Here is a 14,328-nt window from a genome sequence, read left to right as displayed (position 1 = left end):
ATTTTAAAAACAAATGTTGAAGGAATTCCAATTTTGTCTGCCTTGTAATTAAAATTTTGTCCATGTAAATTAAGGAATCAGTTTCTGTCTTCCACTTTTTGTATATGGTGCATATACACACAATAGCTACACGTATCCTAGGATCTATAGTTTAGCCTACAAAGACCAAACTAGTTCTCTTTATAGAAACATTTCCTGTTATCTTCATTCTAGCCTGGTAAGTCTAATTCAAATGTAAAAATTTAGACTCACCATAATTAAGAAATTTGCCTATCAAAATCACTGAACAGGTTATTGGAAGCAAGAACCCCTCCCTCACAATTGTGGGTCTTCTTGAAATGATTCAAAGCCTTTGAACTCATGTACCAGGTGTTATACTGTGAGAATCATGTGGCATTCTCATACAAGATTTACATAAATAATGGAAAGATCTTTTTCTAAAAAATAGCCTTGCACTAGTTACAGAAATAACTAAAGATACTCAGGGTCTTATAAGGAGATAAATATGTCCTTTGGCAATGGGTACACCTTATATTTTTATTACAGCAGTAATACAAATTTAATAAAGTAATTCCAATTTATTTAGAATATTAAATTCAATTATACATAGGCTGCTATAGATTTGAAATTGTGATAGTGACATGAAAATCATGTGTATATGAATTGTTATAGGAAATGAACAGAAGCTTATAAAATTGGGCTGCGTATTCAGTTTGGGCTAAGTGGCAAAATGCACTATAGGGCTCTTAAGAGACAAGCAGACTACAGAGCTTCATTTAAAAAAAAAAAAAAAAAAAAAGGAAAATAAAACCTCTCCAAAACCAGATGGAAGGGCCGGGAGTTTGGCCTAGTGGTTGAGTGCTTGCCTAGCATGCATGAGGACCCGGGTTCGATTCCTTGGTACCCCACATACATAGCAAAAAGCTGGAAGTGGTGCTGAGGCTCAAGTGGTATAGTGCTAGCCTTGAGAAAGTCTAAGGACAGTGCTCAAGCCCTGAGCCCAAGCCCAGGACTGGCAAAAAAAAAAAAAAAACAGATGGAAAACTTCACCCCTTCCAAGTTAATATGATCTGATCTCCATTCTTATCTTGGTTACTGAAGTTAATCTTGCCAGAAATTTTTCTCTTTAGAAAAATAAGTCCTAAGCCTTTTGCTGCTTTTAATAGATAAAATTGCTGTGTTAGTAAGTACATTTAAATGAAGAATTTAAGCATTTCAATTTAAGATTTATAGTGCACCTTTATGACACATGTCATTTTTATTCTTTTTATCTTTGGTGTATTTTTTATTGTAATTAATAGAAGGGCTACATTATATTTGCCAGATAGAAGGTGCATTTCTTCACGAACATTGATGCCCCTTCTGATGTTTTTTGTCTCTATTCCCCTCCCTCCACCCTCTTTCCTCATCTTATTTTCCCCCTTCCCTGTCCTGTAAACATATTATATTCTATAAACATATATACAATGTACCAGATAACAAGGTAAGACTCTTAACTATATGAAATAACCAAGGGACCACAAAAGAGATGAGAAATCACATAGTACATTAAGAACAACAATCACACATCATATTTCTAGCAATATTTGTATGTTTCAGTAGATTTGTAAGAAAATTGTATTTATTAAATTTATGTAGTATTACTAATATATGAAAATGTATAAAAATGACATAACTTTCATAGTTTTTCTATATGATTTATGTCAAAATCCTCATTTAACTGGGCACTGGTAGCTCCCACTCTAATGCTATCTACTCAGCAATCTCAGTTCTGATGATCACTGTCAGACGCCAGCCCAAGCAGGAAACTCAGTGAGACTTTTACTTCCAAATAACCAGCATGGAACAGATAAGGGAACTTTGGTTCAATGCCATAGAGCTCAAGCCTTTAGCTGTGCCCAGACCCAGAGTCCAAGTCTCTAGAAGGAACACACACACACACACACACACACACACACACACACACACACACACACAGACCAAAACACACTTTTACTTTGAAGCTTCCGTAAATCTGCCCTAGAATAATACACACCAATTAAGTGCTGAATTTTTAATCAATAAAACAAAGCCATCAACTGTCATCAACAAGACAATTGTTCAACTCCACCTGTGTATTCTAATTTCTTACCTCTTTCCCATATTCACAAACTCAAATAAAAAGGAAAATCAGCACTTAAATTTAACATTGTATGTCAAAATCTGCCAGCCAACAGCTGCTTTCTCTAACTTAATAAAAGACACCAGTATTGAGTTAATTGGTTAAGTAGGGAAAAAAAGCCTTTACAAAACTATTTTTCCTATCAAACCCACAGTATAGTCGCAGATGGTCACTTCATTTCTGTCTCCACTACTCTTATAACTGTCCAAAATCCTACCTTCCCATAATCTTTCAAAGAAGCAACTTCCTTGTCCCTTGGTTATCTCATATTGTTACAGTATCTCACTTTGTTATCTGATATATTGGATATATTTGTATTTGGTTATTTGAAATTGGATAGGGAAGGGAGGAAAACCAAGATGGGGGGGTGGGGGGAGAGTAATGGGGACCAAGACATGTGAAGGGGTATCAATGTATGTGAATTAATGCACCTTCTATCTGGCAAATATCATGTAACCCTTTTATTAATTACAATAAAAATATTTTAAAAAAACAAAGAAGCAACTTGTCTTTCACTTTGCCATTAAACATCATCTTAGTAAATAAGCTACAATCCATGTTTCATAGTAACACTTACATAACATCACTTGGCTTAAAATGTCTATATCCTAGCCTCTCTTTGCTTCCTCTGTTTTGAATACCCAGATTAACCACCCTTAAGCCATTGTGACATGATGCCTAATTGTTGGAGAGATCTTAGTCATCTTGAAAATATAAATGTCATTCACTTAAAGTTTACAGAAATCTACAAACAACAGTATTTTATAATGAATAAAGTAAGGACGAACTCAGGAAACCTTTTTTCTTAGTAGTTGCAATCTGTTAATAATAATTTGATCACTAGTCAACACAATTTATACGCCTTATTCAGAAATTTTGACGTTTGTTAAGTCTATTTCCTGACTGAGAGATACAAAAGTAGAAATAACCATTTGGTATATAGACTACCATACACCTCTTAACACAAAGTATGTTAATAAAGTACACTTAAGTGAAATCACTTTGCTTCAAAAAAACAACTGACCAAATATTAGCATATAATATGTGTAGGGCATTATTTTATCTTTTCAAACCTTTCAACAGAATATTTCCAATAAAACATTTAATGATATAATAATTTCCTGATTAACATGGTTTTAGTGATACAGATCAGTTATTTTAGAAAAAAATCCACACTAAGTTGTGAGGAGTCTTATAGTGTAAAGTTAACAGCATTATTTTATACTTTTCACTATTTTGGACTCTTGTTGTTTTATAAAATCAGTATTAATATAATCTAAATGTGTCAAATCCAAATTATACATTCATATCTCATTTCATACAATACTTAGAAAATGTTAAACATTTAACAATTAAAGATAACAATTAAACAATTAAAAAGAAAATAACAATTAAAAATAAAAGTATACAGTGAATATACAAAATCTAGATGGAACTATTAATGTTTATAGTAATAGATACCCTTCTCTTAGCCCCATATTCTGGACAGCATTGATTATATTTTTTGATAATGTACAGGAGGCCATTTGTCATTTATATTTGATGTCTCCTATTTTAAACTACATATTGACATTTTTTTAATTGAAAGGCTGCAGCATGATTTCTTCTGTGTTATGCTAAGAAAAGAAATGGCTTAAAGGCAAGGGGAAAAAAATAAAGGCAAGGGAATAAGATACAAATGTAAGTTAAGGCACAGCTTACATACTGTCTCTTGTTTGTTAAATCTTTGGACTTCAGCACCCATATATTAGACCAAGTAATTAGATATTAAATTGTATTTTTTAAAAGTGAGAGCAATGGAATTTGAGCTTGCAGAGTGTATAAATATATGTATCAGAATATATATACATCAGAATATATATATAACACATATATACATATATATGTATGTTACTTAAACTTCTTTTTATTTGTCCCATGGCTTGACCATGGGCCTGGATGTTGTCCCTGGTTAATTGTGCTTTATTTGTGGTTAGAAATTGCCTCATGTACTTTTCTGCCCAGACAGGCTTCTAACCAAGATCCTCAGATCTCTGCCTCTTTAAGTAGCTATGATTAAAGTCAAGGACCACGGGTACTTGATATGTATCTATTTTATGTATAAAAATTATAGACATCAAGGATGTCTCCTTATAACATTATAAAATACCTTAGTCAATTTTTTACGTATTTGATTTCTTCGATTTTTACATATTTGATTTGATTTCTTGAGTAATTGAAATGGAAAAATATTCCATTTGCTAAATAAAATTTATTTTGTGTGTTTTAGATTAGTGCCAAAACTCTTAGTTACAAAAGAGCAGACTTCATCTTTGTTTTAAACCGAATGAAATAAATTCAAAACCAGCAAAATATTTTGTATATCTCTTTTCATTTATGATATTGGTTTAACATTGTCACCTTGTAGGAATGATGGCTAAATCTTAAATTACATGAAAGAAAGAAAAACAGAATTTCTACCTGGGTTATTTAAGCATTGATAATGGTATATTCTACTCTGATTAAGATACTGTGTCTTGTTTTTATGGACTCAGGCACTCCTTGAGGTTAGAATAACCTTATTTACTTTCCCCAAGAGAGTTTTTACAATAGATTTGCCCTTGCATGTATTCTGGTCCTGCATAAAAATAACAGACTAATCAGACACCTTTTTTAAGTGCATTTAGGTGAGGTAAGGAAAGCTACTCTGGAATTTGAGGCAGAAGGATTACATGAGCCTAGACATTTAGATGCAGCCTAGGCAACATACCATCAAACCAAAACGGGAGCAAATGCATGGCTCTGAACATATATGAACATTTTTCCCATTGTTATCATTACTAAACATTACACAATGATAGTTATTTACATGGCAGTGACATTGCATTAGTTATTAAATGCATGCTACAGATTGATATACAGAAGGATGACCCTGGGCTATGTTCAAATCCTATCTCAGTTTACAGAAAAGACTTGAGCACCAGTTGATAATGGTATCTGTGTAGATTTGGATGGAAGATTTTGAATCTCATTTTCCATGGTATCAAGGAACTTTTGTTTACTTGTTTATTTGTTTGTTTTGGTCCTGGGGCTTGAACTCTAGGGCTGAGTGCTGTCCCTGAGATCTTCAACTCACAGTTACTGCCTTGAAGCTTTAACACCACTTCCAGTTTTCTAGTGGTTAGTTGGAGATAAGAGTTTCAAGACTTTGGTGCCCGGCTGGCTTTGAACTGTGATCCTCAAATCTTAGCCTCCTGGATAGCTAGGATTATAGGTGTGAGCCACAAAGGCTGGCAACTTATGTATTTTTTAAGTAACAAGTTCTGTTGTATGTAACATCTATACTACATTCAAAATCATTTAAACTATTAAGCACTGTAAAAATTTTAGGCATACAATATAATTCAAGAGTATAATAGTATGAAATACATTAAGAAACTTAATTGAAGAAGAATAATTAATTAGACAATAAGTCTAAGCTAATAATCTGTAATTGCCAGTCAGTTGAGGTCAGATGTGTATATTTTACAGTAAAGATTGAAAGAAATTCTAAGGTGACTTCTTCAGTGGTCCATTCATTTGAAAATTGTAGTGATTAAACTATTAATTTGTCATTATGTTTAGTCTTCTTATTTTTTCTGTAATCCTATCAACTTGAAAGAAGTCACAACAAAGGCAAACTAGTTTGTCTTTCCAGGTTACTCTGTAAAGTGTGCTTCTATGAAATAATTACACACTATTTTTTGTTTCAATATCAAATACTAATTCCTTCCTGTCTTCTATTGTACTTTAGGAAATATCATTTTAGTAATGTCATTGATGAACAAAAATGGCTTTCAGTTCTTTCACTATTTTACAATAAATGATGTAGCTTTTAAAATTTGACCATGCCTTTACTTTATCTCTGTTGAAATTATACACAGACTGTCTAATTAGCACTGGACATGGCAGCTACTGTTTTACTTAAATCAATAAAGTTAAACAAGATATTTTGGTTTCCCTCTCTTTTCTATTGGGCAAAACAAAAATCTCTATAACATTTTCATGAATTAAAAATAATTTTAAGAGCTGGGAGTTTGGCTAGTGGTGGAGTGCTTGCCTAGCATGCACGAAGACCAGGATTCCATTCCTCAGTATCACATATGTAGAAAAAAGTCAGAAGTGGTGCTGAGGCTCAAGTGGTAGAGTTCTAGCCTTGAGAAAATCCAAGGACAAAGCTCAGGCCCTGAGCTCAAGCCCAGGACTGGCAAAAAAAAAAAAAAAAAAAAAAGATAAAAAAATTTAAGTGGGTACCACATACACAGAAAAAGCCTGAAGTGGAGCTGTGGCTCAAATGGCAGAGCACTAGCCTTGAGCAAAACAAAACAAAAAAAAAGTGTCCACGGACTGTACCCAGGCCTTGAGTTCGAGCTTCCAGACTGGCAAATAATAATAATAATGATGATAATAAAAATTTTAACTGAGAACAAGATATATAATTAATGCATATGCAATTACTGCTAAAGTAGCACTTAAGTCAGGCCAAAACAAAAATATGGTGCTAAAAGATTCATAGTGAAAACACAAATACAGCGTGTCCTAGGCACTAAACTTTATATATTAATATACATAACTCACACAAACATACATAATTAAGTATAAATATACATTATATAAAAATATAGCTATATAATTATGGTTAAAAAAAACATATCACAGCTGGGCACGGTGGCTAACACCTGTAATCCTACCTATTTAGGAAGCTGAGATCTGAAATTGCAGTTCAAAGTCAGATCGGGCACTAAAGACTGAGAGACTCATCTCCAGTTAACCACTAGAGAACCAGAAGTAGTGCGGTGGCTAAAGCGTAGGGCGGTAGCCTTGAGCTGAAGAGCTCAGGGACAGTGCCTAGGCTCAAAGTCAAAGCCTGACGACTGACCAAGAAATAAAAGAAAAAGAAAAAAAAAAGAACAAGAAAATACAAAATAAAAAGAATTGTCTGTTTAAATAACAATCACTTATAAAATTAAATTATTGGATATACCTACTTTATGAATTTTGGGAAATGATATCAGTATTTATTAACATCTTCTGTCAGGCCCAAATATTTTGTGGTATATATAGTATATATACATATATTCATATATACGCATATATACATATACATATATATGTATGTATACATGCATATATATGTATATATTATATACAATTCATATTTAGCAGTTTGAGTGTCTACCTTTTCTATATCACATTCATATTTTGACATATCATATTACCTTTGAAACTCTTATAGAACATGTGAATGTTAGCTCTATTGAATTCAGAACAAGTTGCTTTGCCAGGAAGACATACTGGACATATAAATGACCATTAGTGATATTTAATTTTGTAGACAGAATATAGGTCAGCTATGTATGGGAGAATTTTATAGCTTTGTGTTTATAAATACTTTCTTTGAAGTTAATATGTGATTGTTTCTAAAAGAATGTGATTTTGAAATATGAAGGAAATTATTCAATGCCATTTTATTGTTTATAATGCATATCTGAGTTATTACTCCAGCCTCAATGTCCCCATTTTTACGATGAAAAAAACCCCATTATTTTGTTAAGCTAGCTACCCTGCATTTGTCAAAGTACAATATTACAATGTAAACCATTTAGCATAAACCCAACATTCATTACATATTCAAAAGCTATTGGAAATACTATTTGAAAAATGTTACCCACACTAACATTACCTTCTATATGGCAATTCACTGTTAATTGAATGAATAGAAATTCTTGCCCTGGACACATTTCTGAGAGATTCTTATTTTCTAACTGCAACTATTCTGAATCTGTTTTATAAGTTACCACAATGTCTCCTTTGTCTTCATTAAATGCCACCTTCCAACAGAGACTCTTTAATCTTCCATGTATTTCCCCCTTCTTAAGGTTATGATATTAATGATTCCTCTTCACCTTCTGCAATTTTCCCAAAACTAATTGGGCAGTTTATGGCTTACCAAAGATCCAAACACCTTTTCCATGGAAAAGAATTTAAAAAACAAAAATAAATAAAAACAACAACAAAAAAGAACCTATTGGGCATCTGAGATTCACCCCTGCCTGTAATCCTAGCTCTTCAAGAGGCTGAGAATTTAGGTTAGCAGTTGGAAGCCAGCCACAGCAGGACAGTCCATGAGATCCTTACCTCCAGTTAACCACCACAAAAACAGAAGTGGCATAAAGTGATAGAGCATTAGCCTTGATTGAAAGTGAAAAAGCTAGGCAACAGTGATCTTCAGGTTCTGAGATCAAGCCCCAGGAATGGAAATTCAAAGACCTTTCATATGCATATTGGACAGAGACTATGAGCATTTTTACCTTATGAAATGTAAAGCAAGAAAATGAGAAGTGGCCTTAGGAATACCATGGTTTGTAATAAAGTTTTTATTTAATGTGTCCAAATAATACATACCTCAGGAGAGCATTGCTTTGTGTAATTGCTTCTCTCTATTTGTTCTGAATGGGAGCATTTATTGACTGGTTACAGTCATATGTATATATGTATATGTGAGTGTGTGCTTATGTGTGTGTGTGTGTGTGTGTGTGTGTGTGTGAGAGAGAGAGAGAGAGAGAGAGAGAGAGAGAGAGAGAGAGAGAGAGAGAGAGAGAGAGAGAGAGAGAGAGAGATGGGGGGAGGGAGAGAGAGGGAGAGTGGGCTGCAGTCTTTTGGCATATTCTTAAAGGTGGATATGTGATGGAATGCAGGTCCCATCATTATGTGAGATTTTCTAACTGCTGATAAAAGACTTTCTTAGAATCCCAGAAGAATGTGAGTTGAGGCCAAAATTACATGGCGTTATAAAATTCAAATAGCTCAAGCTTTTCTTCTTTTAATTATTGGGCCACTACCAGAAATCCAAATGATGAGAGAGAAGCACTTCTTTAGGATAATGATTGATTTCCATAAAGATGAGTACTTCAACAAATTTCAATATGCAGTTGATGGGGCGGGGAGGGTGGGTGGGCACTAATTAGTTTTGCTGTTTTCAGCAGATGTTGGATTCCAAATGCCAGCACTCTCTCAAATGCTGGTCATTAGGGCTGTCTTTCATGGAGGAGTGCTGACCAATGAAATCTCCACTCTGTTTAATGAGACCGATCTAGGCAGTCAATTAAATCAAATCTCTCCTAACATCCTTAATACATCTGCAGTGTGGGCAGCCCAAACCAAAGCAGCATCAGCGAGGGATTTCCAATATTAATAAAGGATTCACTGCAGCATTAGGAAAGGGAAGAAGGGGAGGAGAAGGTGTGGGGGAAAGACCTTACTTTATGGATAGGCAAAGGCCAGTAAAGTCTTAGCAGGGGGTTGGGGCAAGGAGAAGAGGAGCTAGAGAAGGGTAAGGGGGTAAGGAGATTACAGAAACACTCTTAACAGAGCTCAACCAGGGTTCCCTCCCTCTCAACCACGTTCCCCCCATTCTTCCACCAGAAATCCAAATGACCAGTTGCAAAGATGAAGCTGGAAAAATGTAAGGACCCAGATTTGAAAACATTTTCACTTTAATACTGAAAAAATATGCCATTATAAAATCCTCAAATAGAATTAGTAAGTTTCACGTGCTTTCTTGGTTCTTTGTTCCTACTTTATAAGTAAGATTTATACCAGCACAGAATTGCTACCATAAGATCGCAGCCTAAGCACTAGAGTGACATTAATTGGTCATGCTTAACTGCCTCAAAAATCTTTTTTTTCTTAAATAATTACACTGATACTATAATAGAAATCATGGGTACTTATTTTACATTCAGATGGAAGGCATTATTGGATATGTATAGAAAAATATTCCCCTTCAAAAAAAACAAAGAAAATAAACATCACCATCAAAATAAAAGAGGCCCCCAAAACCCCTAGAAACTTTCCTCAACAAAATACATTGTTAACTCATAAAATGGACTAATGACTCTAGCCATGCAAATGTCTTAAATAAAATCTTTACATTTTCTTTTTTTTTTTGTTTCACAGTAAACATACATTCTGTACTGCCTACCAATCACAAATAATGGCGAAATGGCACTTTCTGATTATACTGTAAATTTTTTATAAGAAAGTTTGATACGATGGGACTTATCAGGTAAGAGGATAGGTGCTGTGACGCCATCTCCAGTTGCGAAGGGAGGATCAGGAATGTCCCTGGAGCCTGTGGATTTCATGCGAGCCATGCAGCACTTGTTTTTAATGTTTCTTTTTGTTTTGTTTTGTTTTTGTCAGAAGTCAAAGTTATTTATATACAATACATTCATGCCTTCGTGCAACTGCCCATCCCTGCAAAGTCAACAGGGAGCCATCAGAGGGGCTGTCCTGGGGGGGAGGGGAAATAGATACTGATCTCTCTATATAGATGTGATTATATGTATATATGTATCGGACCAGGGCAGTCACCCTCAAGGGTCCTTATGCCAGGGGCGGGGCACCCCCATTCTTGTAGCGCCCAGCAGCTGAGCTTTCCATCAAAAGGGAGTTCAGTGCTAAAACAGCAAGCTGGTTGCCTTCTCCCAGCTCTCCACAGTCTGCTTGATCTTTATTTCTTTATATTTGTCTGGACAATGGAGCGGAAGGGTCAGTGGCAGCTCAGCTGTGTGAGTTCAGAGTCATTCACTGAGGCTCCTCAAGGCTGGGATGGTGGTGGGCACATTAGATTTGGGTCAAGTGCCCTTACCTCCTGGGATACTGGCAGCCTGGTAGGAGGAGGGGGAGGGTGGATCTCTTTCCTGCTCCTCTCTCCCCCCTCCCCTGACCCTTGGGGGCTGGGGATTTAGTCTGAGAGCGAATGGGAACCACAGTCGTACACTCTGTGACCTCCGTCGGCGTTGTAAGGCCCGTTGTGCCAGTAGGAAGAGTCACACACGGTCTGGAGCGAATTGATTTCAGAGGCTGAGGAGTTGGCGTCCCTTCTCTTGGACCTCTTCCTGTTCCTCAGGATAAACACGAGCATGCCCACGACGGTGAAGGCGGAGGTGACGAAGACCAGCAGCAGTCCCGGGACCAACACGGAGATGGACACCCGGCTGGTGTCTAGGTAGGAGTTGGAATGCGTCCCGGTCTCCGCCAGCCCGGTGCTGTTTTTACTGTGCGAAGTGAAGGTGGGAGAGATCCTGGCATACAGCTGGGGGCAGATCTCGTCGTTGGAGAGCAGCAGGAAATCCTTCCTGAAGAAGTGCACCGGCGTCTCGCACTTGAGGTCGCTCAGCAGTACTTCGGAGCCCAGGCGTTCTGCCCATTGCTTGAAAGGCACAATGGTGCAGGAACACTCCCAGGGGTTTCCGTGCAGGTCGATCTGGATGATGGAGGTGAGCTGGTCCAGCACCCCGGCCACGGGCAGGTACATGAAATAGTTGTTGTGCAGGCTGAGTTTGGACAGGGACACCCCTGCGAACACGTCCACGGGGAGCGACCGCAGCAAGTTGTTGTTGAGAATGAGGATCCTCAGTTTGGGCATGGCGTGGAAAGTGCCCGGGAGGATCAGCTGGATGGCGTTGTACTCCACGTTCAGATACTCCAGGTTCTGCAGGCCGGCGAATTTCTCCCGGGACAGCGTGTCTAGGTAGTTACTATCCATGTAGAGCCACCTGAGATCCGGAAGGTTCTTGAACGTGCTGTTCTCCACGCTGGCGATGTTATTATTGCCTAGATCCAACAGGACCAGGTGCTTGTAATCCACGAAGTGCGGTTTGCGAAGGCTGTGGATTTTATTGTCTCGCAGGAAGAGCTCCTGCACGTGGGAGAGCTTAGGCTTCAAATCAGACAAACTGCTCACGTTCCGGTTGTTGCAGTTCATCTTTAAGCCTGCCCCGGGGATGTGGTCGCAGCTGCAGCCCCCGGGGCAGGGCAAGGCATTGACTGGGGGTTTGTTTCGGGCGCTCCCGGTGGCGATCGGAGCCGTGGGCTTGATCTGCCAGTTGCCAGGAATCTTTGTCCCTCCGTTAGGAGCAGCAGCACCGGGGGTGGCGCGGTCCTCGGGTCCGTTGGTCTTGAAAGGAGTTGTTGGCAGGGGGCCAGGCGCGAAGGTCTCTTCTTGAGCAGGGGGCGCTGGCAGGCTAGAATCCACTCGGTTTTTCAAAGGACACAAGTCCTGCTCAGTAGTTTCATTGAGATCTTTCCCCTGCAGCCTGGTGGGGGCTTCGCAGACCACTCGCCCGATCAGAGCGTTCTTGGGAATGTTTTCCAGCCATTCTTTCAGGGAGAGCAGGTCACAGGTGCAGTCCCACGGGTTATCCTCCAGCAGGATCTCGGCGATGCCAGGGATTTGCTCCAAGACCTCCTCATAGGGCAGCGTTTTCAGTCGGTTTCCCCGGAGGTCGAGGTGGGTGATGGGCACGTATTGGAACACATTGGCCGGCAGGGTGCTGATGAGGTTATCATTTAAGATGAGTACCTCCAGCTTGTTCAAGTCCTGGAAAGCCCCTGGGTCTATATCCCTTAATAAATTAAAATCCGCCTGGAGGTATTCCAGATCGTCCAGCCCCAGAAAAGTCTGCTTCCGGAAGGACTTGATCTTGTTATTATTGATATGCAGTCTTTTCACCAGCTGCAGCCCCAGAAAAGCCCCCGGCACGATCTCATGCAAGCCATTGTTTTCCATATGCAAACTAACCGCATTGTAAAAGTTAGCGAACTCATTGGGGAAAAGTCGAGTGAGGGAATTGCCATGCAGAAATAAATGGTAAAATTGGGAGGTCGGGGCGGTGAAGCGCTGCAGGCTGGTAAAGCCTTTCTTTTCACAGTCTACGTGTAGATCCCCTTCTATCTCATTGCAAGAACAGATCTTCTCTTTGCAAACGTCCCCTGTCACGTTTCCAGCGGCAAAACAAAGAGACGTCTCCAGCAACAAAATCCAAAGCAGCATTTTTAAAGCGAGCAATGCATCCCCGATCGCATCACAGAGGAACGGCAACCATCCAGCTCGCCACACACACGGTTCAAGTTCATTTAGTGCTCCAACGTCCGATCTCAGGGAAGAAGAAAGGGGTTTGGGGGGGTGGGGGTGGATTCCTTCCTCCCTAACCCCCCCTCTCCGCACTGCAATAGGCCAGAGGCCAGTCAATAATTACATTAACAAACTACCCTGGCACGTAGTGCAAAGCAAGCAAAAAAAAAAAAAAAGAAAGAAAGAAAGAAAGAAAGTAGGAAACAAACAACAACCACCTCCCCCAAACCTTACACCCCCTCAACCCTTAACAATGTATCCACAAGAAGTCAAATAAACACATAGAAAATTAACAAAACCAAAAGAGAAAAGAGACAACCTTACTGAATCGCCTCTACTGTTCCTCACTAACCAGAAAAGGAACAAGGCGAGTAATTAGCAGCGAGTGTGTGTTAGAGAAACAAGCAGGTTTGCAGCCTAGTACGGGCGCACCGCCTTGGGCAAGGCTGTGCGTCGGACTGACCTTGCCTCTGATAAAAAGCTGGGATTTCCGCGGCTTCTGCTGTGGAGCTGGCTGGAGAGGAGTTCCTGCTATCGTTGCCGGTGGCCCCGAAGTCCACCCGGAGGTGTTGCTGTCCAGTTCTCCCGGTGCTGAAATCACGCCCGACCAAAGGACTCACGCTGCCCAGCCAATGGCGCTGGAAAATTTCCGCAACCACTGCGTTTTGTGATGGTCCATCCTTTCCCTTTGCTTAGGCTTTGGTCCTCTTCAGCCTTCCCACCCCCCTCTCCTCTTTTTTTCTTTCTTTCCTTCGATTTTCCCCTTTCTTTCTTTCTCTCCGGGAATTCTAGGCTCTTGCTTCTAGCTTTACTAGCTCTTCTTTTCTTGTTCTCCGCTTTCTTCTGCTCTTTCGGAATTGCGTGCAGGGTGGGGGGGGTGAAGAGAGAGGGGAGCGAGTTGTCTGAGGGAGGAAGAGAGCGCGAGAATGAGGTGGAGGGGGAGGGAGGGAGGGAGGAGGAGGGAGCGGGAGAAGAGAGTTGCTAAGAAGCTAGGCTCGTTCCAGCCTGGTGCACTCGGAAAGATCTGACACCCTCTGCTGATCTGCAGTAGCAAAAATCCATCTGGTGAGGGAATGCTGAAGGGGGGAAGAAATCAATCCTCGTACAGGGCAAGCGTTAAAAATGTGGGCATTAAAAGCTGTCAATCTACGTAGACGCTTATTTTAAATGGATTCTTTAATTCTTTCTCGGTGTGCTGGAAACTTAACCCTTTCCTTTCCTTACCGAC

General features: G+C 39.2%; 1 protein-coding gene across 1 annotated transcript; it reads right to left on the bottom strand.

The window, feature by feature from the left end:
- Nucleotides 1-9,494: 9,494 nt before the first annotated feature.
- Slitrk1 (SLIT and NTRK like family member 1) lies at nucleotides 9,495-13,959 on the bottom strand. The gene is made up of 2 exons (XM_090341977.1): nucleotides 13,564-13,959; nucleotides 9,495-13,122 (listed from the first exon to the last, which is right to left on the bottom strand). The coding sequence occupies exon 2, from the start codon at nucleotides 13,017-13,019 to the stop codon at nucleotides 10,929-10,931; it is 2,091 nt and encodes a 696-aa protein (XP_090198103.1). The 5' UTR covers nucleotides 13,020-13,122; nucleotides 13,564-13,959; the 3' UTR covers nucleotides 9,495-10,928.
- Nucleotides 13,960-14,328: the final 369 nt, after the last annotated feature.

This window comes from Megascapheus bottae, chromosome 11, assembly GCF_031878675.1.
Source record: "Megascapheus bottae isolate mThoBot1 chromosome 11, mThoBot2.hap1, whole genome shotgun sequence".
NCBI classification, from domain to species: Eukaryota; Metazoa; Chordata; class Mammalia; order Rodentia; family Geomyidae; genus Megascapheus; species Megascapheus bottae.
The sequence above is the reverse complement of the archived record's forward strand: the minus strand, read 5'-3'. Positions and strand labels throughout refer to the sequence as shown.